The sequence below is a fragment of the Sylvia atricapilla genome, chromosome 12 (assembly GCF_009819655.1).
Source record: "Sylvia atricapilla isolate bSylAtr1 chromosome 12, bSylAtr1.pri, whole genome shotgun sequence".
In the NCBI taxonomy this organism is placed as follows: domain Eukaryota; kingdom Metazoa; phylum Chordata; class Aves; order Passeriformes; family Sylviidae; genus Sylvia; species Sylvia atricapilla.
The window spans coordinates 13064854-13092051 of NC_089151.1; the positions used below are offsets into that span (position 1 = coordinate 13064854).

The 27198-nt window shown below is 44.5% G+C and overlaps 1 protein-coding gene across 3 annotated transcripts in view; it reads left to right on the forward strand.

The window, feature by feature from the left end:
• ZNF423 (zinc finger protein 423) overlaps positions 1-27198 on the forward strand; it is a 581899-nt gene that overhangs the window by 355345 nt on the left and 199356 nt on the right. For 2 of the 3 annotated variants that reach the window (XM_066327878.1, XM_066327880.1), the window contains exon 1: positions 84-457. In XM_066327878.1, coding sequence (XP_066183975.1) covers positions 418-457 — 40 coding nt within the window. In that variant the 5' untranslated portion in view covers positions 84-417. Of the gene's footprint in view, positions 1-83; positions 458-27198 lie in introns of those variants that run through there. The other variant, XM_066327879.1, reaches the window with a different exon arrangement.

Here is a 27198-nt window from a genome sequence, read left to right on the forward strand (position 1 = left end):
TCCAAGGGGGGGGGAGGGAAGGAAGGGACAAAAAAACCCCAAAAACCCAAACAAAAAAAAAAAAAACCCAAGAAGAAAAAAAATATTGCAACTGTTGCGCCCGCGATTTTTCTTTCTTTTTTTTTTTTTTTTTTTCTTTCTTTCTTTTTTTTTTTTTTTTTTTAATTTTATTTTTATTTTTAAAATTTTTTTCCCCGGGGAAGGTGCCCGAGGGGGTGGAAAGAGGAGTTGAACTTGCCGCATTGCAACAGGCGAAAGAAGTGAGGAAATCAAATAATCGATCCCGCTGCTGCCGCTTCGCCTCGCAAAGTTTGGAGGTGCGGGGGGCGGGGGGGCGAGAGAGAAGGCAGGGAGAGGAAGAGAAGGAAGGGACAGCAGGAACACGAGGAGAAGGAGGACGAGCCACGGCGCCCGGACATGTCCAGGAGGAAGCAAGCCAAGCCCCGCTCGGTGAAAGGTAAGGCATCCTCCGCCGGCCCCCGCCGCCGCCGCCCGGCCCCGGGCAGCCGCCGCCGCCTCCGCCGCCGCGACGCGGCCAATCAGGGCCGGGGCCCGGCTTGGCGGGGATTGCGAATCCCCCCCCGGTACGGGCTGCTGGTGGCGGAGACCCCCCCGGAACCCACGGCGTCTCCCCGCGCCGGGCGCCCGCCCGCCCGCCGTCCGTTCCGGGGCTGTGCGGGTACCGCGCTGCCGGCCGAGCCCCGCCGGCGACACGTGTCGCGATAATTGATGAAAGAATCCGGCGGCATCGTTGAGGCGGGGTGGGAGGAAAGTTTCGCGGTGATGCTCGGGTGCGGTGGCGCATCGACGGGCCGGGGAAGGGAGGAATGAGCTCACTCGTGTTTTAGCCGGTTAGCCCGAAATTAATGTTCCTTTATGATTGGGAATAGTAGCGCCGTCTGTTTGCTCCTTCTGTCCAATGCGCGCCAGGGTGGTGAAAGAAGGGGAGAATTAAACCCGATTTGATAGTTAGGGGTTGAGGATTTGCTGGAGCTTGAAGAAACAATGGCCAAATTTAGTAACGGCTTTATGAGTAAAGGTTAGACATTAAACTACTCGTGTTCTTCTCCATGCCCAGCGAAGCGGTGTTTAAAATGTCCTGTTTACTCCGTAAGAAAGCAGCTGCTGGAGAAACGTAAAGGGAGGGCCGGGACCAGCCCCGCGCCGTACTGCACGCCTTGGCAGCTTTTTGACTTTTAAGTGGATGGGTGCGGGAGAGAAAGCGTGATTCCCGAAGCCTTTCGCTCCCAACCACGAGGGAGGGTAGCTGATGTTGGGGAAGGTTTTATTGTCCTCTGCACAAAGCAGAAGTCGCAAACTCAGTGGACCGGAGGCTTTGTTGTAGAAGCACAAAAGGATCAGAAGTTTGGATGCCCAGAAGATGAAACAAAAAGTCCAAAGTTTTTGTAATTAAATAGCTCGTGAATGGACAAAATTAGCATGCAGTTAATCGACCAGCTAAAGAACAAATTGAAACCCCATCCAAGGCCATTTTATTTGTGAAATATCCATTATTTAATAGATGATTGCAATGTAAGTTTGTATGTGCTTCAAATGCTTATCAAGTTTTTACAAAGTCAGTCCTTCATCTTTTTACAACCCCCTTAATCATTTTTCCCCAAACTAAGAGCACCTTTTAGCATTGTGCTGTGGGGCAGGTTTGCAGCCTGGCATTGTGACCCTCCACAATCCCGGACAATCTGCTAAAGGAGCTATTTCAGTTACTGGTGGATGAATGTTACAGTCTCTGGGCAGAGAAAAGGGCAGAGATAGAGCTATTTCTAGGGGATGCTCTGAAATACATTGTTTGAAACGAAAAGAATCACATTTTGAGAACAGGGGAGCAGGCCTTGGGTCATGACTTCTTTCAGATGAGGGGATCACATTTAGTGGCCAGGCCTCTGGAGTTTAAAATATTTTCCTGTGCCAAAGTGTCACATTTAACATTCAGGAAATAGTTCTATGCCAGTGCAAACAGTGTTTGCACTAGAAGCTCAGTTAGTAAACCTTGACATCTTGTGACATACGGTGTTAGATATTTACCATTTATTACGCTTTTGTTTTCTTCCTCATTACTTTTAGGCAGCACTATCTCCTGCAAGTGGTTGATACTTTATAATGAATTTTTGACTCTAATTCTGATATAGATCACTGTTTACATGATCACTTTTATGAATTAAAGCAAGTAGCATACTGGCAAGTCATAGCTGAGAATCCCTGTAATGCAGAAATATCTAGAAGGTCTTTGCAACAGTGAGCTGGGTGAAGCCCAGTTTTTAAAGATTCTAAATATTTCTGAAGTCTCTAGGCACAAAAAAATGTTGTTTCCAGCTTCAGCATAAACTGGATGTAAATTACAGCTCTTAGCTTGAGCTGCCTAATGGGGAGTCTAAGAATGAGCTGAATCTGGGTGAAATTCTGGATAATAGGAGGCAGCTCATATGTGCATGTAGGATAAAGAAATTCTTCATTTCTTTCTATTTACCCATATCTTCTGCTTGTAAAAAGACCGTTGTATACATTTTGTGGTCTAGGGAGCTTGCAACCCAGTAGATTGCCACAGTACACGTTTCCATGGAAATAATTGAGATGTAATAAATAAAGGCACTCTGAGGTCATAGGTTTCCCAGTTCAACTGAGAAGAAAACAAGCATAAATTATGTGGATATATGTGTGGCATTTAGGAATTAAAATAATTTAACATTTTTCTCTTTTCCATCTTTTATTTCACTTTGTATAGAAGCTTTGCTATTTATTAACCACTACGAGATTTGTGTATCCTTTTTCATTCAGAAAGATTATGTACTAAAATAGGATCAGTCTGTGCCTGTGATGAAAGGGATTATTCTGCATGCAAAAAGCAAGTTGCCTGCACTTTAAGTGGGAGCGATGCTGACTTTAAAGAAGTGATTTACTTTGACAGAAGTATCGAATGTTGACAAGTCTTAGATGTTATGTTATTGAAAATGAAGTGATAGCAAACCCAAAGTGGATGCCAGCACAGCTGCAGGTCAGGTGGCCCCTGTGCTGTATTATCAGAAACTTACAGTCATTCCTGCATCTGTAACTCCAGCAGTAGCCCTGGGCTTCCCCCTGACATGGGATTTATGATTTGCAATACCATTCACTGATTTGGTTTGACCATTAGTTCGTGCAAACTTGAAGATACTAACCTTATAGCTGGTGGCTGGGAGCAATGTTGGCTTAAAGGAAGGTGATTTCACATCAGTGAGAAAGGAATAAAAGTGTGAGTATTGGGTCCTTGCTGGTTTACAAAATAAACACTTAAGGGACAATGTGGTGGTGGCAGTGATGGAGTAAAATACTTTCTGAAGCTTAACTTCACATCACTGATGAAGCCCATGAAAGCGATTTTCCTCAGTATAGACTCTTGCCCTGTTGCCAGTAGCCTCAACTGCTGAGAGCTTTTCCAGTTCTCTGCAAGGAAGAGTTATACCTTACTCGGTGTTGTTAAAACCACGTGGACCTGAACCCCAGAACTTAACACAGCTGTCAGTGTCAAAGCACTCTGTCTTGTCCCCCACTACACCTGATGGGCACTGATATTAACACCGGAGTCCTTACCAGTCTGTTTGGTGCTGGCTGCTGCAGGGAGCAGGGGGCACCCAGCCCACTCAGGGGCTGAGGAGGGCAGGTCTTCCTTCTTCCCCTTGCTCAAACTGCACCTTCGTGCTTGGGGGTGGTTCTGGAAGGCGCAGTGCTGAGATGTGGGTAACAGCAGCCCCTGGGTTTCCAGTCCCATCTAATGGTAATTGAGGCATTCCTGGACTGCCAGTTGTAGGACTGGGCTCGCATTGGCACAAGGTTTTAAGCATCAGATGCACTTTGGCTGCTGAATTTGACAGTTCTGCAAATTGCTGTCAGCTTGCGGGGGTATTTTGTGCATAAACGTGCTAGTTGGTAATCAAACTGTTTTGCAAAAGAATGCACTAATTAACTCTAGATTTGTTATCCTACTTGAAGTTGCAGAATTGCTGTCATATTTTTTTTGCTTTCTGTTGGCAAAAAATGCTGATAGAAACTTTTGATTCACACCCTACCTGCCTCATTTGTGTCAGTCAAGAAGAGAAAAGGGGGGTTGCTCATTACTTCGTTATCTGCAAAGTAAATAAAAATACTTCAACCATTTGCGGAGTTCCAATTAGTTGATTGCTATGAATGATCTTCTTTAAAGGAATGCTGTTTTACCTATCTGCTCATACAAAGGTTTGATTTTGAATGTCTTGTGAAAAGGATTCTCTTTGTCTTGATTGATGTCAAGAATAAAAGCATGATGGTAATATCCCTTTGAAAGCTATTGTATTGTCAGCTCTGGCTGACAGCAGGAGGCCCTCCTAGTGCTATAGATTAGCGCTGTGAAAACACTGACATTTTCTTTGTTATATTGCTGTTGTTCTGCTTGCAAAGTCAATTATACAATGTCGGAGCTCAGTTACAGAGTTGACTGTGGAAGTAACAATGTCTTTCATACTTGTCTTAAAGATATAATTTTCCTTTTTTCCCAGTTGATAAAGAAGAACCTGAAGGTACTGGAACAGTACATTCTACAAATTAAATTTTGACAAGTATAATCATAATTGCCAAATACAAGAGATCTGTGCGATTATCCTTTAATTTTACAGTTCATTCAAGTTTCGGTGGAATTTTATTGATACAGTGAAAGCAGCAGCTAAAATTGATAAAACTCATATCAAATAAGATTATGCTCTTGATTGTTCTTTATCAAGTGTAGCTTTTGGGGGATTAGGAATAATTGGAGATGTTGGTGTTTCATTGTGGGGCTGGTGCCCTGAGAGCGTTTGAATCCATGCAGTATTCCGAGCACTGCCTTCAGGGATTAGCCTGCAGTTTTTAATTTTTGCCTGTGTATTTTGCTACAAGCCTAGCAGCTTCTCCTCTGAACTCCACAAGTCCCATTTTCCTGCCTTTCTCTCCCTCTGGTATGCTCTCCTGGACGGGATCTGGGTGGTATTTAACTGGTTTTACTGATTGAAACTCCTGCCTGTGTGCAAACACCTTTTAATTGCGGCCTGTTCCCATTGGTCTCAGTGAATGTAATGAATAAACGTGGCCAAAAATTGAAGAGTGGGAAAGGTAACACAATATATTTAAATATAAATGGGAAGAAAATAGAAATCACATATTTTTAGTGATGCTATGTCTAAAACTATTGAAGAACAACTACCATTGTACAGCTCTTGGAGAATTCTTCCTACGTTTTTTTCAATAATATTTGTGTACAGTAAGTGCAAGTTAAAGAACATCATTCACTGCTGAATTGCTTCAGATGACACATGCAAAAAAAATAATCAGAGACCTCTTGTAGGACGTTAATTGTAGGATTTCTAAATTACTATTATAAACTAATAGAGTAACAAAAGATTCTACAGTTACCAGTAATTTGTCAGGATTTATTTTGTTTTTCTTCAATAATTGAAAATTAATGTCTTGAAGTGAAAGCAGATGTTCATGCCATCCTCTGAATTGGATATAAAAATGATGTTTTGTAGATGCGTTAAGCTTGTGTAAATACAGATTGTCTTATCATAGATGTGGCTTTGGCTTGGTTTAATCTATTGTTTGGTGCCAAATTAACTTTTAGGTTAAATGTGGATAAGTGCTTTAAGCTTGGTTAAATTAACTAAATTGAATGCTTGAGGTGGTACCCAGTGATCAATTACTACAGTAAACATTTTAAAAACCCTACCTCACCTGCTGGCTTTGTGGATGATGAGACTTTCTCATACTGTACAATTGATATTTACTTCTATTTGAAAAGTGCACTTGCAATTGTTTACTTGGCTATTTTTATTGAATTGGTTAATTTTTCTTGCTTTCCAATTCCAGTTTGTGAAATCAGTTTTAGACAATTACAAAATCTAAAAAATGCAAATCACATTTATTTTTGAAAAAGAAATAATCTCCTGGTCTCATGCATCATATGTATTATACCATTCTCTTACACAAAAGATTATTAATTACCCACAGTAATTGAACTGTCTTATAAAATGCCTATATCAGGCCCTCATCACTCCATCAATGTTCTCCTTAAATGCCTCTGAAAAAACCTGGCTATTGTATTCCCTTGTATCCTAATAAATGTGCTGGAGAAGTGAAATACTAATATAAAACCTGTTAGAGACTCCTGCTAAATCTTGACTGACAAATGGAGGTGGAGGGGAGGGCCTGGCTTTGGTGTGTGTGTTGGTGGACACGGACTTGGAGAGCGTGGGTGGGAGCTGCAGCCAAGTGAGGACCAGCTCTGAGCTCTGTGTGCATTTATTCCACATACTTGTAGAGCCCAGAAGTGGATTCTCAAGCATTTTCTTTCCCTGTGTCCATTAGTAAATGGAGACAAGCTAGTTCCTTTTTCTCTTAGACAAAGAGGGTGATGTGAGTTTTTAGTACTACATCTTCTTGACAACACCTAGATGTATATATAAGTGTGCAGCAGTGAGTTATGGTGGCTTATTGGAGTCACATTGTTCTGGGGAGTAGAAGGATGTGCAGGGACTAAAAGTCTCATGTGACATTTCTGGCTACAGAAGGCTCAGGCTTCGACCCCTTGCAATGGCCTGTTTTCAAAAATGCAAACAAAGGGACCCGATGGTGTTGGGAACTGGGTGCTGCCATTTGGGATGGGCTCACAGAGCTCCTTGCAGTACGACGGGCTGGTGGATGGCATTAGCTTTCCACAGAATGACTTACTTCGGGTAGCACTGCAATACCCCTCTGAATCTAGCCATAAGCACCTTCATTATATTGTTTGCACTTGCTTAGAAAGAAAAAAACTTTCTCTTTCTAGCTACAGATTAGGCAACAGAAAGAGCAATTGGTAGAGTTTGTAAATACCACTTGTTAATCATATGCAGTGCGATTATTAATTTTTTTCCCTCTTCCCCCTTGGATGTATTAAGTCAACTTTTTAGCTATTTTATGTAATTGAAATTTGCCCTTTTGTTACCTGGGCATGAATTATTTTTGAAATGTTGTCATTACCCGCCCTGCTGTGAGGTTTATCTCTTCTGTTCATCCTAATTAAATAAAGCATACTGTTGTTTGCTGGTCTCGTGTTGAAGTGAATTACCTGCCTGAAGGCTTGCGTTGGTGTCGGGCTCACTTCTTGTTGCAGCAGCAGCCGTTGACTAACACATTTACTTTTAGATTTTCATTTCAAAGGGCTCAGTTTGTGCAGTGTGACAGGTGAATGGTGAATGCTTTACAGGACTTTCAAGAGCTGAACAAACAGTAAAGGACTTATTGCTACTGCAGCCGCATGGCAAGTACAAATGTAAGGCAGCCTTTGTGGCAGAGAAGTGTTTCCTTTGCTGGATAGAGGCCACTCAGGAGACCTGAAGGGCTCACTTGGGTATGCTGGAGGTGAAATAATCTCAGTCGTGATCTCATTTAAACCCACCCTACCTGCGTGTTCTCCTGGGCAATTTCTAGTAGGGTTGATCTCGTCTCTCTTTGTAGCATCACCCGCAGTCATGTTCTCCTTGAGTCTGGCACTGATAACGAAGGCTGCTTCAGAAGTGTAACAGTTGGAGTTTCTTCACACAGAAGTTATTTCTAGTTCATATTAGAGAACGTAAACAATGCATTCAGGTTTTAAAGCCAAGCAGAGGGAAAGATCCCTGCTTGTAGAGAAACAGTTTGTTTAAGCCTCTGATAGCGTTGCAGAAAATGCGTTGCTCACTAGTGAAATCCTGTTATGAGTAAAAGTACAAGAATTAACAAGTCGCTGTACTCTGGTCTCTGTTGGCTCCTGCTAGGCTCTGGAGGTTTGGTCAAATGTGGCCTAATTCTGCTTTCCAAATATTAAAAAAAATTACACAGAGGGCAAAAAGACAAGTTCTTAATATGCATATCCTGGGAAAATCCTAAACCAGTATTTTTACCCCCTCCAGTCCCAAGGCTAATCAAAATTCCTTTGTTTCCACATCTACCATTAAAATATATGCCTCCCTTGGTTGCCTGCTGACTGTACAAGTTTAACCACTCAATCGATTGGACTCACAAAAGCTGTTCCTGGGTTTACGTAGTATTTGCCTACAGGTAATTTAGGGATTGGAGTGAGGGTCCAGGCATCCTTCACCAAGGCTAGTACTTAAACTTGCAGTTTTTTTTCATTTCTTGATCATCCTCTCCTGGCTGAGATGAGGTTTTTCTGGGTTACTACTGAGGCATGTTAGCCAAGCATCCACCTGCTGGTTGCTGGAACTTGCTTCACATGGTGGGTGGCTGAATGGTAATGAAGATAATGTCAACGAAGATAGACTTGCCATGTGCTTTAAAAATGGAGTGGTGCAATGTGGAGGTGGGGGTTTTGTCAGGTGTGCGTCTGTTTTTGCTGTTGTTAGTGTGAGTACACTTTTTTCCTGCCTTGACAGCAGTTGTAGCTGGTTGTGTGTTTAAGTGTAAGTCTGAGCTCTCTGAGTAGTTCTGTTAATTGAGGTTTGAGTTGGAAGACTGTGAGTAGGCTTTTGTCAGCTGTAGGGTGTTTTTGTGGCAGTGTTTCTTACAGGCCTTGGTGGGGATTCGATTTAGTCTCATTCCTTGTGCTGCAATTGAAGGAACAGGAGCAGCAAAGATATTTGATGGGAATAGTCATTCAGTTTCTCATACTGGAGAGAGTGTCTCCTGCTCCTTCTGCTGACTCTGAGATTGCTGCTGGGAGGATTTCCAGGGGAGCACTGGGAAGGTTCAAGGTGCAGAAGATGCAGCAGGGCTGTGGGAGCTCCTAGATGGCACTGGGGAAACCCAAGAGACCTGGGTTGTGTTTAATGCCTGTCACTGTAAGTGGGTACATATTTACATGAGAGAAAGTGACTGTGATTTTGCATTCTTTCAATTTCCTGGCTGAAAAAATAGAAAGCTAAAAGGAGGTAGAGAAAAAAAACATGGTAGAAGGCTGAACTTCATACATTGGGAAGTGGAAATGCTAAAAAGAGAGAGAAATAAAATAGGGAAAGTAGGAAATCTGCTGCTGCCATTTGAGTATGGAGGGTGCCTGATGATTAGGTGCAAAGCTTTGGCACAAAGGTTGACTTACCTGGAGCTGTATCTGTATTATTTGTAAGTTTAAATCTAAAGACTGAGAGAAGGAACATATCTAAAAAATGACTCCAGCTCCATGGAAAAGTGTGTGATTATGCATAAGCAGAAAAAAACCAAAAAACCATTAGAACATGCAAATGACCTAAACAAAATAGTTTTTCTGCTCCTACTAGACAGTGACAGCACTTTCCTGCCCAGAGGAGTGCATTTCTTGTGGAGTATAGTTATCTTCTCTTTAATATAGAGATGTTGGAGGACAAGTGTGATTGCAGTCATCAGTTCTTGGTGTTTCAACTATTTTAGGATCATGGCAATATCTGAACTTGCCCTGTGAGGACTCACAACTGTTCAAGGTTTTGCAGGGAAAGGGAGATCAGGCTGCTAACTGGAAAAAATAAGCTTTCAACACTTACTATGTGAATATACACAAATACATATAGTTTGTGATGTGTGTTCACGTGTAAACGAAAGAGAAAGCTTAGAGGAATAGATAATATCTTTTGCTGGTCCTAACTAACATGGTTTCAAAATGCAGGGAAGTTTTTCTGATGAACAAGCCTGCCTGCTGTACTGAAAAAAGCAGCAGCATTCTGGCTATTTTGCTTGATAGGTAAATGTAGCTTTGTTTTAATTTACTTATTCAAGCTATTACTCAGATTTCTGTTGCTTCGTTAGATTACTCACATGAGTAAAGGGATACTGGATTACATAGTAATGCCAAGCTTGTGTATTATTTATTGCTGAATTCTGTGGATGCATTTCGGTTGGGTAATTTGCTCGCGGCCTCCTTTATTTCTAGGAAAATGGCATGCTTTGCCCTTCATAATTTCTTTGCTTTTACTGACCAGGCTGTTCCCCCAGAGGGCATGTGGGATGTGGCAGAGTGTTGAAAATACTGGGATGGGGAAGCAGAGAAGGAAGGCTGTGTTATTGCACCTTATTTATGTTTATACTAGACCTATATAGAAAAAGATGCTCTGTTTCTGGCACAGATACTTTGTGGAGAATATAGTAGGCAACTCTGGATACCAAAGTTGTTGCTGCAAAGATTTTTCCCTTTTTTTAAAGATGAGGAGGTCCTTTGGTCTGATTCTGAGCATACTTGAAGAGCATGGTACAATGCATTATGAGCCATTTTATAATTAAACTCTGAGTGCTTGTCTTTGGATCTTGTATTGAGTCGTGTCCACCGACCTGGTTCCTATCATTTCAAGGGTGTTTTCTTTCCTAATTTCTTTCCTGGTTGATAATAGATAAGTAAGATTTGTTTTACAACTCCCATTTGATTTATTTTCATTACTATTTTTGGTCTCAAACAAACACTTAACCAGAGAACTTCTTTTTTTTCATTCTTCTCAATATCAGTAAATTCAGCAATAAGCCTGAACTTAAAGGTGAGGGTCTGAAAAATCCCACCCCTGAGAGATGCCTGGCAGGGGCGTGGTGTGCCTGGTTTGCAGTGCCCCGAGGGTGCTGTGGCAGGGGAGCTGCCGGCCCTGCCTGCAGAGCTGCCGGGCTGCAGAGCTGCCAGGCTGCACAGCCGGGTGGCCCTGGCTGCAGCAGGAGCTGCTGCTCGGGGGCCTGGGGGGACAAACCCCCTGCAATTGGCAGGAAGATGCTGTGTTGGTGGTGGGCTGTTGGTGTTATGCAGGCAGATCGCTCACAAACGGGGTTTGCTGGCTGCTCTGACACGCACCAGGAATTCTCCCAAAGACAAAATGCATATTTTCATAAAGAGGTATCCGAGCTATGATTTTTCCTCCTTGCCAGTGGGTCTGTAGTCAAAATGTGGCTCCAAAGAAAGTGCATAGAAAAATGAGCTTTTAATTTGTCACCTGCTGCTGTACCACCCTGTCCTCCTTGAGATGCCAAGTGGTAAATGAGGTTTTTGTATCCCCACACACGGCCATCCAAGAAATGTTCTGTCTGTCGTAGCAGTCAGTGGCACAGCTGAAGACATCAGACTAGTGGCTTAAAACCTGCTGCTATCTGATTGGCATGAGCAAAGCCAATGTGGTGCAAAACTTGAGCAAACAAAAAGGCAGGCAGAGAAATTACTGTCTTCAGTGGCTTTGGAGGTCCTGGCTGCCTCCAGAGCAGGGGCTGCTAAAACCTTTCTGTCCCACAGTGTTAAGGTAAAGGGAAGCAAAATTGTTTCTTTATGCCGTTCCTCAGAGCGCCCCTGGAAAACTCCCTTTAAATGAGCCTTAGAAAATGCAATATTGTTTCTGCAGGTCTTATTTGGGAGAACAGTGTCTTGCCTGGCTGCACGTGGTCTCTCCCACCCTGCCTGTTTGTCCAAGCACTGGGGGTGGCGCACACGCCGGCTGTAAATTCTTGTCTCCTAGCAAACCTCAAACCACCTAATAAAAGCATTTCTTGAGGTAGCCACCAAGAACTTGATTTTTAATGATGATGGTTTCAAGGGAAAACAGTCCAACTGTGGCACAGGCAGGGAAACTGCCATGATGGTTCCTACATATTTGTATAAGAAAATGTCAGTGAAGTCCCTCTAGCAGCTTTGTGCCCCTTTCCATAGCATCTTTCCCACCGTGGATCTTGGGAAGCTAAGAGTGTTTTGCTTTCAGGGAATACTTACAGGTAGGATTTCCTCCCCAGGTTGAAGCCTCTTTACTTGTTTTTCCTCCTTTGAGTCTTTGCTGGTTTTGCTCCTTGCAGTTTGGGAGAACATGACCACAACCCTGGAGGTGCCTTCAGAGAAGGAAGCAGGCAGGGGAGGATGGGGCAGGGCAGGCCTGCCTGCTGGGTAGTGAGCCCAGAGTCCAGCCTCAGCCACTGCTCAGCCCATGGTGGGAGCTGCTGAGGCCCTGGCAGGGAGGGCATATGGTAATCCTGCTCCTTTTGGGAAGCAGGAGGCAGTTGACCCCTTTATAAGAGGGAATGTATCTGCTTTTCTGCCCTTACTGTCTACTGCTGGCTTGACTTGATTTTCTCTTATTGGCACATCCCAACAAGTTTGTTTTCTTCTGATTTCCTTGATTTGATGTTGCCACATGGGAAAAACACACGCCAGTCCCTGGAATAAATACAGTCTGCAAATTGGTCTATGTTAAACAGAGATGAATCCTGGTCGGTTTGAGGCTGCCATTACCTTACACTCACACTGTGAAACTGCTTTTTGCCTCTTGGCTGCTTGGCCCAGTCCCATGGCTGTGCCCACTGCTGCTCCAGGTGAGGGCAGGTCTGATGGGGTTAGTTCTCCTATTTCTGGATCCTTGTTCTGCTGCCTTCCTAGCTTCCTTCAGAGCTATTTTGACCTACCAGTCCACCAGAAAAGTAACCCTGTAACCCTCTGCTGGCCATGCACAGGTCTGGGGTGTGTTAGGGCAGGCCTTATCAGTGTCTGAGACACATTGCTTTGGGTCAAACCTTTGTGGAAAGAACCACAGCTGGGGAGGCTGGGCTCTGGCCCCTTGTGTGGGAAGTGGGTGTGCATCTGAGTCTGCAGTGGGCTGATAGGCAGGTTGTGAGCCCCCTGAAAATGTGTCCCAGAAATGATGAGCGTTGAAGGAAGTGCTCAAATCTGTAGTGAAGCACGGGGTCCAAAGCTGTGAGTACAACCCGAAGAAGTTCACTAAAGTTATGAAGAATAGAGTCAAGTTGTACAAGTGCTTGGTGCTCTCTGCCACTCTGGCACAATCCTATGTCCCAGCAGAGGTGTGAGCTGTGGAGTGCTCGGTGCTGTGCTCCTGCAGTGGCTGGATGCTGCTCCTCATCCCTCTCTGGAGGGGGCTTCCAAGCAGGCAGCTGTGCTCTGAAAGGAATGAAAAGCAGAAAGGGAGAGAGCTCTTGCTACAAGGAAGGGAAAAGATGCCTGGACCAGAGTTTGGCCAGCATCTTTCACTGCTCCTGTGCTGGTGGAAGTTGCTGGCAGCAGCCTTGCATGAGGCAGCATTGCTGGAGACTGATTTTCTTCTCTATTCTAACATAGTAGAAATAATGCCACTAAGAAATTAGGTTATGTATCTCAGGGGAAAGGGAGATTTGTTATTCTGCTTTTAGCTTGCACCATAGACTGTGTCACCATGGGGCCCGCACCACCAAGTGGGTGCTTGTGCTAATCCTGACACGTAAATGTCAGACAGTTCTTTGTCAGAGGCTGGTCTGTCTCCCATGCTTGGGTGACAGGACATTTGATAAATTCCAGCTCTTCTGGCTACTTTATAGTCTGTTTTCTTAGGGGCAAATATTCACTATGGTTGACTGAAATAGCACCACGTCCCATGAAGTTCCTGCAGGGGCTGGCTCTGGTTCCTGGGCTTATAATGTCACAGTGGCTTTGTGGAGGACAAAGCTTCTGCTGCCCAAAGCACCCGGTGTCCTTGGGGCCATGGAGCTGGTGGCCAGCCTGACCTCTTGAGTTGCAGCAGTGCCTTGTGCTTGTTTGTGTTCTTACTGGGATAATTTCTGATGCAGCAAATTTTAATGTCTTTCCCTGTTAGGAAGGGTTCTTCCCCCCACTTCCCCCCCCCCCCCCCCCCCCCCCCCATTTGCTTATTTTTAGTCACATGAAGTAAAAGAATTGGTTGTTAGCCAAGAAGAAAAACCAACAAACAAAAAACCCCAAAGCAACTGCAACATTGTACCTTTCCTTGCTTTTAAAAAACATTTCCTTGTAAGTGTAACTAATAATGTGGGTTTTTAGTAGAAGCCTGTGATTCAGTGTTAAACCAATAGCACATCAATGAATAAAAGAGACTGGTTTCTTGTGTTTTCCTATTTAATATTAATCTTGTTCAGATTTCAGAAAACTTTGTGATGTGAAAATATGAAGAAATGTTGTCTCTTATAAAGGAATACAGGAGAATAAGCTCTTTAATTCAGCATGCTTGTGCAATAGCATTGGTTGGGCTGCAGTCTGGGCTCTCAAACAACCTTACTTAAAAAAAAAAAAGGTTTAAATTTTATAAATATTTCTGCCTCTTTTTCTCTTTCTTTTGCAATACCTAACGTACACTGTCTGTTCCGCTGTTAACTCCCTGATGCAGAATTCCTAAGTTTGGGCTAATAGAAAATTTGGAGGATTCTTCATTATCTGAACCTCTTGAGAAATACCAAATATGTTCCAGTAATTGTGGTGTAGTACAACAGGGAGTCACACTGGCAGTTTGTTGGAAAGGGTTTTTCCTGTAGTTATGAAAACCATACAACTATTAAAATCCCCAAAACTGAAACCGCTGGGATTACTCACATACTTACAGTTAAGCGCATGCCTAAAGGTAGATATATTCAGCATGCCATTTTTGACTGGCATTTGATTCCTAGCTTGAGAATATGAGAAAAAACCCCAAACCATTCCTCAGCTGCTTCAGTCCTGTGCAGCCTTTTTATTCTGTGCTTACATGCTGGGCTCTGGTTCATGACAGAAGCACTTGGGTTTGCCATAAAGGAAATTATTGATAATAAAGAAAGTAAAGTTTGCAAAATAGTAAGGTACTCCAGGCTGCTAGAAGAGACTTATCAGATTTTTCCCCTCCTGCCTTCTCTTCTGCCTCTGCCACGGCTCCTGGAAGAATGAACATGTGTCAGTTTTTGTTTTTCTCCCTTTCTCAATGGTTTCTATCTCAGTTGTATGCAAAGAGGATATAACATTCGTGCTTTGCAAAGTAGAGTGAATTTATGAAACACTGTGAGATGCTGGATAGGTGAAAATAACCCAAATGTTATTGTTCAGATCATAATATTTGGATTAGCTTTGTGGTTGTTTCATTTTCCCTATTATAGATGATGTTTTTCCTGTTAACTCTGTTATATAAAATGAAAAATGATGCTTGATTTCTAGTTCCAGTTTAGGGGCTTTTTTTCCTTGCTGTGCAGTCTCTTACTGAGAAGGTCCACTGTCCACAGAGCAGCAAAAGTACCAGCTCTCTGTATTTCCCAGTTTCTCTCTTAAAACCTTCCTTTTATGAGATATTTCAAATCTTCTGTGTGACTTCCTCTTGGAAAGCATTGGTGTGTATCAAGGTACTGATATATTACCCTAAGCAGTTAGTTAGCTCACCATTCTCATGAAACAAAATGCATTTTACACCGATGAAACTAAACAATTTGCTTTGAGCCAAAATTTGGAAATATGAAGGTTGTGGAAGGTAACTAATGAAAAAAATGGGTTTGTTACACTTCTTTAAAGAAGATTCATTTGCACTAGTATCAATATGTGGGGGAATTTAATTTTAAAACCAACCCCAGCCACTTTGTAGGAAAATATAATGCAGTACATAAACTCATTTTAGACACTACTTATTCTACTGTGTCCCATTAGTTGATGTTTACACAGCGCTTTGAAAATGTAAAGCGCTATATAAGTGCTTATTATTACTACATTATTATTATTCTCCCTCTTGAAAAAAGACCCTCTAGGGAGAGGGAGACTTGCTCTGCATTTCTTCTGTAGCGCAGATCCCACAAGAAGTATACCCACTTGTTTTGGTTTGTACATTCTTCCCTCCCCATTTCCATGCTTTTGGAAAAAAAGTACTGTGTTTTAGAGATTAGAGCTTTTATTTAGTTTATGCTGGGTAGCTACAGCAATGAGAACATTATTTGAAGGCATATAAAAATCTTAAAATAGCTTTTTATTACACTCTGTGCAACAAAGTGAATCACCACCCTGGCACTGGCCCCTGTGGTTTGTGGGTGCTGGGGCCCCTTGCCCAGCCTGGGCACTAAGGGATAAGCAGGAGCAGGTGATGATGCCTTTTGCTGGGATGCTCCTGATTTTCCCTCTTCCAGTGTGGCCCAGATGAGTGAAGGGAGTGCAGGAACGGTGCTAACAAAGCCTGAGAAGAATTTCCCTCCTGTAGAGAGGAAGCACTACAAGTTTTTACGCAGTATCAGAACTGAGGTTTTCCCTTGTAACCTGTATCACTACAGGAGGACAAGATTTCAGTTTGTTACTTTAATCCCCTTTATTCCTTGACTCATTATAATGAGAATGGCTTTTAGTGGGCAATATTAACCATTTGCATCCTGAAAGTTGAGAGCAATTCCCTTTGCCACTGTGTTATATATACTGTGCCATCCCATGGTGGAGGCTGCAATCGTGACAGATGAAATTTTGTTCTTTTTGCCCAGGTACCCCAGGCTTGCATTGTCATAAGGTGGAGTAGCAGTAACCTCAATCCTCCTTTAAGTGCAGCGTGGAGCTTTCCACTCCACTCCTCCTTTTACCTTTGTTCCACTGTTGTTGGGTGCTCTGGCCCCTGCCTGGCCTCATGTTGGGTTCCCTGCAGTGAAGCAGCTCTGCTTCCAGCATTCCCAGCCTGTCTTTACAGTCAGCTCCATTCTGGGAAATGGAACAGAGGAAAGGGAAAGAGGCCTTGAAAATGTGACTGAGGAGTTAGTCTGAGGGTATTGTTTATTACACAGCATAACCTGACTTAGGTTTGTCACTGAATTTGAGCCTTGGTCACACACATTGCCATTAAAAAAGGAAGTCATGTGCAGCATTTCAGCCTGGTTTCCACCAGAAATGGGGTTTTATTCATGTACCCTTCGCTGGTGGTCCAGTCTGAGCTGGTGTCCCCAGGCATTAGTAGGGGGTGCTGGTCAATGGTAGCTGTGGTCCCAAACCTCTGTGAAGGAAGGAGGGAAGCCCCCAAATCTGCTGAGAGAGCTTCAGCAAACGGTGAGCAGCTCATAGAGGCAAATGCAGTGTGGGAGAGGCTGCAGCATGTGGGAGTGGGGATGTAGTGACACACTGGGTCAGTCCTGGCCGTGTTCAGAGCTCCCTTTCCTTTATTCACTTCAAGAGATAAATAGTTCAGCTGTGACTGACAACAGTTCCAGGTATTGTCTAAATTAAAGCTGAAGTGTAAGTGTGGTCTGATAACTCACACCCACGTATTGTGTCAGTACTTTTTAATGGGTTCATCAGCCTTGTCACTGCAGGTCTCATGCTTTAGCTTCAGAGAGGAAAGCACTAGGCTGCAGGGAGGTGCAGGGATGAGATGGGGCTGGCATTGGCTGGGGGGAGCAAGGGATGGGGAAAGCACTTTGTCCCTTAGTTTGCATCCCTCCTGAAGCTGCCAGCCCTGAAATAATGGCCCAGGAAATTGGCCATGGGCAAGTTTTGCTGTGCTCAGTGCCCAGGGACTTGTCAGTGTTGGAGAAGTGGTGAGGGATTGGCACAGCCTTGCATCCCTCCTTACTTCATTTCTTTCTGAATAGTAATTAATTTGGGAGTAGAAAAGTATAAATTTTTATAGACTGAAAGCTTAAATTCAGAGTGAAGCCCACTTGGACAGTGGATTGTTTGTTTAGGTGAATGCAGTCAAATGGTCAGAGACTGAGCCTGGGGCAGCAATAGGTAGATGGACTTGATATGGTTAAAAAGGACAAAAAAATTTCTACATTTCTCTTGTCTCTTTCCATCTGAGCCTGACAAGTTTGTAGAAACCTTGTCAGTGAGAGCAGACTTGTTACTGAAACCTGGCTCCAGGTGATACCCAGCACAACAACTCCTGGGTGACGAGGGCACTTCGCATACCCCCAGAGCAGACACGGTGTAAGTGGGAAAACTCCAGAAAGATAAATGTACCTGCTGTGCCTTAGCAGAGGTAGCTACCTGCAGTGGGAGTGGAAGTCCTCAGAACAGCATTCTCATCAAGTTTCCTTGACAGAGCTCATCCCTTTCCCTCTGGGTGTCATTTTCTACTTATGTTTTATTGACAAACATAAAAATGACAAAATATAAATGAAGGTGGCAGTCGTCCCCCCACTATGGCATAAATCATGGGGTTCAGGGTTGGGGCCCAACCCTGGAGCAGCTCTGTGGGATGGGGTGGCTCTCACTGGCTCCTCGGTGTCCCCGCAGCTCCCTGAAGGACACGGGATGTCCCAGTCTCCCCCCACGCACACCGCGCAAACGCTAAACAGAAGCAAGCACAGAGACGCTCCAGAAACACAACCGGTTTGTGTGGTGGCATGGGAGAGCGAGCAGACCCCCTGCAGAAAGCGCAGCAGCTGCCCAGGGCGGCGCTGAGCCCGGCCGCACGTGGCGGCTCCCGGGCCCCGCACCGACAGCCCGGGGCCGGGCAGATGGCTCCCTCCCGGCCGCGGGGCCCCGCTCTTCTGGGAGCGAGCCCCGCTGAGACCGCAACAACAGCAACCCGGGAGCCGGGCAGATGGTCTACTGCCGGCCGCCAGGATAATTGCATCAGCTGGTTACTCCTGCAGCCAGCCGAGCCTCCTATTTGTACCGCTCTGAAACGATCCTGATTTGTTTTCCTTTCTTTGCCCTCCCCCTTCCCTGCCTTGTTTAAATGTGTGTAGTGTTTGTGAGGGCCGGGCTGAGGCCGGGGGGCGGCCATCTGCCGGAGGTGTCGGTGCTGGGGTCCCTGCGGCGGCGGGACAGACCCCTGACCGGAGCGGGGACACTGCTGCGGCCTCTGCTCCCGCACCGCGCTCCGCCCGGGGCTCCGATGAGGTTGCCAAGAGAAGAGCTGGACCAGCACGACCCTTTCCAGCCTTGGTGGTGCACTGCGGTCTCAGTCCGTGTGCAATACGTCTGCCAGCCTCCACCTAAACTGCTCCACATACCCGAGCTGCCGCTCCCTGGAGCACGGCAGCCCGAGGTCTGAATACTGCAGCAAACCCCCTCGGGCCCGGCTCGCTGCCTCCTCCTCCTCCCTGGGTCGGCACTGGGGCTGCTGCGGCAGGAGGGCTGCCGAGATGTCCGCTGGCGCTGCCGGGGCGGCTCTGCAGCACTGCTCGCTCCCCTGCCACCCTCGCTTCTCCTCTTGGGCTCTTGCTTCCCAGACAAAAGAGCTGCCTCTTCTAATCGGGACTTTTCTGTTTACAGGGATTGCTGACAGGTGTGGGCTCCGCTGACTTTCTAAGACACCAAATATTTATGGAGGGTAGGCAAAGGTCCCTGGAGATGGCTGATGTCCCTCTGCTGCGTTCCCAAGTGCTTTGGATCTTCTGTGCATCTTGCTCTGGGTTCGGTGGGGTAGGGGCAGGAACGATGAAGTGGCACCCGCTGTTTGCTCTGGTTTTAGCTCGCAGCACAGATACTTGCGGTAGTGCTGATCTCAAGCTGCTGCTGACCCAGAGGTCCTGTAATCCCTAATAGTAGTAGGATTAGATTTTCGTCCAACCAAGTCCTCTTTTCTTTTTGCTTTTTTTTTTCTACTTTTGCAATACTTTATTGCCCCAGCTGACACAGATTGTGCCTCCTCCATTGACCTTTGCCTGGGTACTCCAGCTCCTAGGAAAGACTTGCCCTTCTTTTGGGAGAAGCTTATCAACCTGGCCCTCCCCTCCATGCTGTCCTACCTGCCCCTTTGTCCTTTTTTTGTGAGCAAAATTGACTTTTGTTACTCTGAGCCTGTGTTTGGCCTCCCTGCTCTCGTTAAGCAGACAAAATCTCTCACTTCACTTTCTGGGTGCACGACTGATTTCTGTGGAGGTAATTTTAAGACTTTGGTTTGTACCCACCTGCCAGACTTTTCCACTGGAATTAAATGTGTGAAACTTGCTGAGTTCAACTGGCTGCTGTGTAACAGTGCTGGTACTGAGCCTCCCCTTGGTGTTTCAGGGAGGGATGGCACGTGGATGCACTAAGGGTTCTCAAAGCACCTGATTAAGTCCATCTTTCCAAATGGAGAGGGACTGGCCAAACGACACAGGTTCAGCTGCAGCAGCACTATGGTGGGTTCAGTCAGCAATGGGGTGGTACCAGTATAGAAACACTATATGCCCAATTCTGTGAAAGTCCTTTAGCTGCCATAAACTCCAAATATGCAGCTGCTGGTGTTAAACCAAAACTTTGCAAATCTCCTGTTGGGCTCTTCAGGATCAGTTCTTGTTTCTTATTTTTTCCTTAGAGTCTGTAGGTGTGCATAATTACATGTATTTTTGAAAGCTCTAACTATGCCTCATTTAAACTTCTACAAGCATCTTTGTAAGTTCAATTAAATGACTGTAGAAGAAAATTATCAAAAAATGAAACGAAGGAAATGTGCATTTACCCAGATGGGGCTTGCAAGCCAAGCAAAATGTTGTGTTAGCCCAACAAATGGGTTATTTAAGCAAAGTCCTACCAAGACAAACATAGGAGAGTCAAGGCTAAGTGAGTTTTGAAGTAATACAGGATGTGACCCTCTCAAGTTCAGTTATCAGAACTGCACAGGTTGAGAAGATGGGCCTGATTTTAAGGTCTACCTGAAAATGGCATTGGAAGGACCCTGGTAAAAGCACTCTGAGCTGAATTTTTCAAGTACTCCCTCAAAATTCAGTTTGGGGTCTGAACAACTGCACCACTGGATTCTTTTATTCACACAATTTACTTGAGTAGTGCCAACGAAATCAGTAACAATGAGGCTGGAACAGCTCTAAAAGAGGGAGGATGTGCTGTTGCACCCTGAAGAAGGCACAGAGGAAGGTGTTTTCTCCTATGGCCACACGTGTCCAGCTCTGGGGGGGAACCAGGTGTGAGTGACTCTGCCCACCCCTGTGCCTTGCAGGGCTGTGACCTCGTTCCCAGCATGGTGTGGAGCAGCATCCAGCCCTGGGACAGGGGACAGGCCTCAGGGCTGAGCCAGCATCAGGGACTTGTGAAAGCACAGAGGAAAAGCACAGATACACTCACGGGCTTAATGCTGTAACTGCCTTTCAAGGAACTGATACTGCTGCACTGAATCCAATTCCCATTTAATTTCCATCAAAGGTAAAAGCAAAACTTGTAAGTAACTGGATTGGGCCCAGTGTGCTCACAGTCCCTCTGCTGCTAATCAAAAGCAATACTCTGTTGCTAATTTGAGATTTTTTTTTTTTTTTTGAAGTAGCTTAAAACAAGAGGAAACTGTCACATCCTGAGTGATATCCTGTGTGCTACAGCAGTGTTCTTGCTGCTCAGTGATCAGAATTTCAGCCAAGGGAATGAAAGCCAATCCATGTAAAAATTCATTTTCTTTGTGGAGATCTTGTACTATTGCACAAGGTGTTTTCTGATGGCAAAATGCAAATCTAAAATCTATATCCAAGTGAACAAAAAGATTAATTAAATTAGCTGACTGGAGGAAATTCAGAGGACACTGAGTTATTGATTTGATTTTAGTAAATTCATTTTAATATGTGAGATTACATTTTTAATACTTGAAATTATCACGGTGTTTCACAGTGCAATTAATTATTTCTCAAATTGTGTATGTTCAAGGCCACTAATTTGGTATCCAGTGCTGCCTGAGTGCTGATGTGCTCTCTGCCATCGAGTGCCCCCCACTCACAGGGAGCTGCAGCCCCAGGCTGTCCAGTCCTGCCAGGCAGCTTTGAGGGCTGCTACTTTGGATTTATGTTTTTTGGCTTGGTGTTGTTACTAGAGGTTTCAGGCAAATGTCTGTCCTGGGCAGCACTCTTCCTTCCTGAGCAGTGGCAGGGAGCTCAACACTGAGCCACAGCAGGAGATCTGAGCATCCTCTAGGGGATGGCAGCAGAATTCCTGCCTGTGCCACTCAGGAGCTGGGTGATTGTTTTTCTTTTCTTTCTTTTCCTTTTTTTTTTTTTTTTTTTTTTTTTTTTTTTTTTTTTTTTTTTTTTTGGCAGCCATCTGCTGTGCCCAGCTTCCTTGGCTTGGGGAGATGAGACTGCTGATTCCCAAAGTGGCTGGGAGGGAAGAAAGTCCCCTGCCTGCCTGCAAGGGCGGTGGGGCTGGCAGGGTGGCTGGCCAGGTGGGCGCTGGTGGCACGTGGTGCCTTCCAGCTTTGTACACCACGGGGAGAAAATCTGCCCAGTACTCTCATTTGCTCATTCTCACATGGTGTGGGTGGCCAAATGACAAGGAGGGAACAAATGGGAGTTTTGGTATCTTGGCAAAATGCTCTGCAACTTACCAAACGTGCCCCCCTTGCACACCCAGAGCCAGAGAGAGGGGATCAGCCTGCACTGCTCCTGTCCCACATCACTTCTGGGTGTAGAGCACAGCAGACCTTGGGATTATTTCCATAACACAAGTGAGCACAGGAAACCAAGGGTGTTGATCCAAAAGATGCTGACCTGGCAGGTTTTAATTGAGAGCAAGTATGTTTCACCACTGTTGTGTTTTACCCCTCTGTTGTGCTCAGAGCTGCTGGAGCCCACTGTGCTGACTTTGGCTGTGACACTCGTGTGACCATGGGCCTGTGAGTGCCCTACAGCATTTCTGAGTGAGCCCTGCCTGTGGAAAGAGAGGCAACAGCTAAAATTAATTTGGCTCTGCCCACAGCATCAGGGGGTGATTTACTCCCATCTTTAGTATTTGAAGTCAAACTTAATGAAGACAGATATGTTGGCTCCTCTCCTTAGTTATTTTATCAGCTCTTCAACCTGGGTATATCTGTTAAGGCGTATATTTGCATTGCTACTGGAAAGTTGGCAGTAGAGTTAATTTTTCTGTTTTATACTTGATATAAACTGCCACATAGCTTAAAACACCTGGAGAACACAAATCAATCTTTTAGAAATATGCTAAATAGCATTTTTATTGAGATAAAAAGAGCATTAAGAGGGAAGAAGAAGGTGCTGCCCATGTTAACATATATGTGGGTGAGTGTGTGTTAGCCCACAGTAAACAGCTCTGTGCATTAGCTGGGGTGCAGGCAGGGGAGGTTTGGTGAGTGCCAAGGATGTGGAGAAGGGAGGATGGTGAGCAGCCTGGCTGCCTGCTGGCTGTCCCCTGGCACCCCTGCCCACGCAGGCAGGGTCATGCAGCTGCTCTTGCCTGGCACCACGGCTCCAGGCTCTTCTTGAGCAGTTTGATTTCAGCACAGCAAGGGCTCCCTGCTGGGGAGCAGGGAAAGGGGGTTTCTGTAAGGTTATAAACAGGCCTGTTTGGTTGGGTACTTTGGTCCTTTTAAATATATTATTTATTCCTTTTGTCTATTAAGTTAGAAGTGAAAATGTTTAGCAATGATAGGGTGGGGAACCACTTGAAACACTGTTGCAACTCTTGAAGGACAGTATTTCTGGTTTTGAAGCCTTCAGCTGTCCAAGAAGGACAATGTGAGAAAATTCATCTGCCCCAGGTGACCATCCTGCCTTGCCATCCCAGCTGTAAATCAGCATGAAAATGATCCTTTGACCATTTCAAATTTCTGCCTGACACGACCAATTATGTATTTATAAACCATCTTATTGGAAAAGCCAATTGTAGCCAGGAAATGACTTTTAAGTTTTGAAAAGTATAAGACCTGATTGCAAAATAAAAAATTCTAAATAGATCCTAAATCAGATGCCCTCACTAGGAAAAAAAAAAAAAAAAAAAAAAAGGTTGCAGATATGTGTACAAACATACATAAACACCTAGATACATTTATGTTGTGAATCTGTGACACCTCCTAAACCAAACCCCAGACAAGTACATCATGTTACCAGATGCCTGGTTGGAGACACCATTGAGCAGATACCTATAAGAAAAATAATGTTCTGGATGGTTAGCACAAGAAATACCTGTGTTTGGGATAGATGTAGCTGGTTTCTTAAGATATGGTGAAAATTATTGTGAAAGCTTTGACATCTAATAATGGTTCACCCTTCCATGCAGGCATAGTCACTTTGGCTCTTGAACATCTGTCCTTTTCTCACCTCATGTTGGACACACAGACAAAGGCTGTGAGTGTTGTCCAGGAGTGATGATGCCCCGTGGGGGTGGGTAGAGGAAGGGATGCTGTGAAGAATGTTTTTCTCCTTGGGTTTGTGTGTTTAAACATAGATCACCAAGAGCTCTCTCCAAAAGTACAATTGTTTTCACTTGTGGTTCTCCCCCCTCATAGTGCAGCCACTGTGTTGTGGGTAAATGAGGCTGGGTGGTCAGAAAGTGTATTTATAGCCAGTGTTTCCTATTCTTGTCCAATATGCAAATGTTAGATTTAATTAAATGAGTAATAATTCAGAGCTATCTATGCCTCCAGAAACAGAAGGCCTTCAGGATTAAGCTCATGATAAACCATGAAGGATGGAGAGATTATTGTATTTGGGCTTTATTTATTTTCTTTAGAAAGGACTCTTATGTTAGACTGACTGTCAGCGTTGTGTTTTCTGCTTGCCCTGCTCACTGGATCCCTGGGCAGGACCCGCTCCTGCAGAGGAGCTGTGTGTCCCCAGGTGGCAGAGATCAGCAGTGTCCTGTGGGGCGGTGGCACCTGCAGTGCCCAACACCCTCTGCTCCAGAGACCCCAAGCAGGAGGGCAGCACCACCCCTGCCAAAGATGTGCTTCCTCTTCCTCCTCCTCACGGGCGCTTAGGAGAGGCTGAAATTGGCCTGATGAGGGTGGGCAACCAGGAACTGCTTCTGGGAAGCAATGGGAGGATCCAGACTGATAAATGATTTCAAGAGGATAAACACATCACTTTCTATCAGTCTCTTCTCATTTGGGAGCAGGTCCATCTTTTCTTCCCTCAGTTAAGCTCAATTAAGTGTAGAAAGACAAGATCTATCCTTTTCATCTCAAAAGTTGCAGAATAAAAATTAGGAAGATAGGTAGTAAGCTCTTATTTTCCTGTCTGCCCTGTGGCATGTTTTCAGAAAATGTTCATAATATATGTGTAAGCTGCTTTCCAATGCACTGGTAAATGATTTTGCTCTTCCAGCTCTCAGTTTTTATTAAATTTGAATTTCTGTTTTCATTTCAGTCCATAAAAGTGCAAAAGACTTTTTTTAAACCATAAGCTTTCTGGCATTTGAAATAAATTATTTCCAATCCCTATTAGGTTAAAAATAAAATAATCTGACTTACATATGTGAATTGGACTCCAAGGTTTAGGAACACATAGAGTGGCAGGAGGCAATGGCACAAATTGTTGGAGACTAATTCCATGCTATGTATTTAATGTTAAATATTTTGTGAGCATGTGGATCCTATAGCTTGATCAAAGCTCTACATTATACTCTGTGAATGAAGAGTTAGTGTTAATAGCTGGGGTAAAACATGTTTCTAGCTTTGCTTTTTTTTCAACAGTCAAGTAAAAATTCTCCTAATGTTTTATTACAGCAAGAGTTGTATGATATTTTTTCTTTCCTGTTAAATTTCTGTGCTGTTTCCGCCCTCTCCCCCAGTGGCAATGTTGAATCTTGTTTTATAAGAGAAGGATCATTACATATAATCAAGTAATTTAAACAAACGATCTCTTAGCTCAAGGAGACATATACTGTAATATAAACTTGCTGAAATGAAAAGCTGCTGTTCCAAACCATCACGCTGTATTTTTGAGTTATTAAAAGCTCTCTCATTTTGGTTTTGCAAACAGCCCTGGCTGCCAGAAGTTTGGGGTTTTCACTGATCCTAACCTGTTGGCTGGTGCTCTGATGACAGCACAGCAGTGATGGAGGTATTAATGTCTTGTTCCCATTTAAAGTGTAAAGGATGTTAACTTGCTCTCTATGAATAATGTGCTACTAAACCCCACCTATCTCAGCACATGGCAGCTAATGACCCTTCAGAAGGTGCCCTTGCCTCCAAACCCAGTTGTGGGTGCTTCTTTTCAGGTGGGACAGACACACAAAGCCTGTGGAAGCTGCACTGCTGCTGGAGCAAAAGGGCTTTTTGAAAGATATCTCTTAAGTTATGTGTTTGGAAACATGGAAGGTTGTTGTTTAGGGAGAAAAAAACAGTGTTTGACAAAAATGTAGCCAACTTCAGCCATTCATTCCTGCACTTCTTCATGGGACTGACTGGTGGGACATCCAAGTGTGGGGAAGGAAGGGTGAAGCTGGAAAGGAGATGCTGGGAGTGAGCTGATGTACTTCCTGCCAGCTCTGGAGTTGCTTTCCAAATTCTCCTCTCCCCTCTTGGTCATTTCAGAGTGTGTCACATTTCTGAGGGTACCCAGTAAGCAGCTGGCCTGTGCATCATTACCCTGCTGCCTCTTTTATGATCCTGTTACTTCCATGTAAATAAGTGATGAGTCTGGTTAGAAGAGAAGGTTTCACTCCTAATTCCACTGATGCCAGTAGCCCCAAACCAGACTTTTTAAAGCAATCTCCAGGTTCAGCTGAGTTGGGGTAAGTGTGGCTTTTTAGGAGACTGATTTGTGGTCTTGAACAGCATTTATCATATATGCATAGATGTGGAAAATATGTTTTTTAATCAAAAGTGCACTTATTTAAAATGCAAATGTGAGTGAATGTCTGTAGATGATTATGTTAAGAACAAGAGATTCTTTTTTCCTCAAGGTTTAAGGAATTAGAACAAGTGTTAGCAATGCCAGGTGTTCTGTACCCTGAAAAGATGAACAAAAATGTCCAGGCTCAGTTCCTGCTTCAACAGGAGCTACTCACATGTCCTATTTTGGAAAGCTGGTTAGTAATTCTCTTGCCAAAATACCAAACCCTGACTTTTAAGCAGGACATAAGATGCTGTGTAATGTTAAATACCTCAGGCCTTCTAGTCTTTTATATGTTGGAGCTGTTGGTGAGCAGGCGTGAAGAATGTGCCTTGCTCTGAGCACTCAGAAAGCAACATGCCCACCTCGGTGCCAGGCTGTCTGTTGAAGTGAGAAGTGTGCAAGTGCAATGGTGCTCATATTGGAAGTAAAATGTTCCAAGTTTATCTGAAAAGATGTGTAAGAACTCCATCCCCCTGAACTCGAATCCAGGAGATGATTTTAGCAGTCTGCAGGGAAATGCAGGCTGAGGTGTGCTCAGGGCTGCCCAGGGGCAGTGCAGTGAGTTAAGCTGTGGCAAGGAGCTCACCAGTGAGGTACCAGCACTAACCAGGGCACAAGTCAGCCTCTGCCATGGGCAGTGCTGACTTGTGCCAAAGGACTGCCATGGGAAGAGCTGGAGGAAGAGCATTTAGAAGAAACTTTTTGTCTGCTGCTTCCTAGATAATCACAAAACCTCGCCTTAACAAAAAAAACCCAAACAAACAAACAAAACAAAAAAACAAAACCAAACCAACAAACAAAAAAACCAAAAAGAAAAAAATAACAACTGCACATTTTCAGACAGATTGCTTGCACGACGGAGGAGAAAGGACGTCTGCGCCTCTATCGATTACTGGGCTGGCTTTCTGATCAATAGAAAGTTTTCTCTCCACTGAACCGCTCCCCTAAGAGCCCATGGTGGAGGGCAGTCAGCACTAATCCAGAGGGGCAGTTCCCAGCACGGCCGTGTCCAGA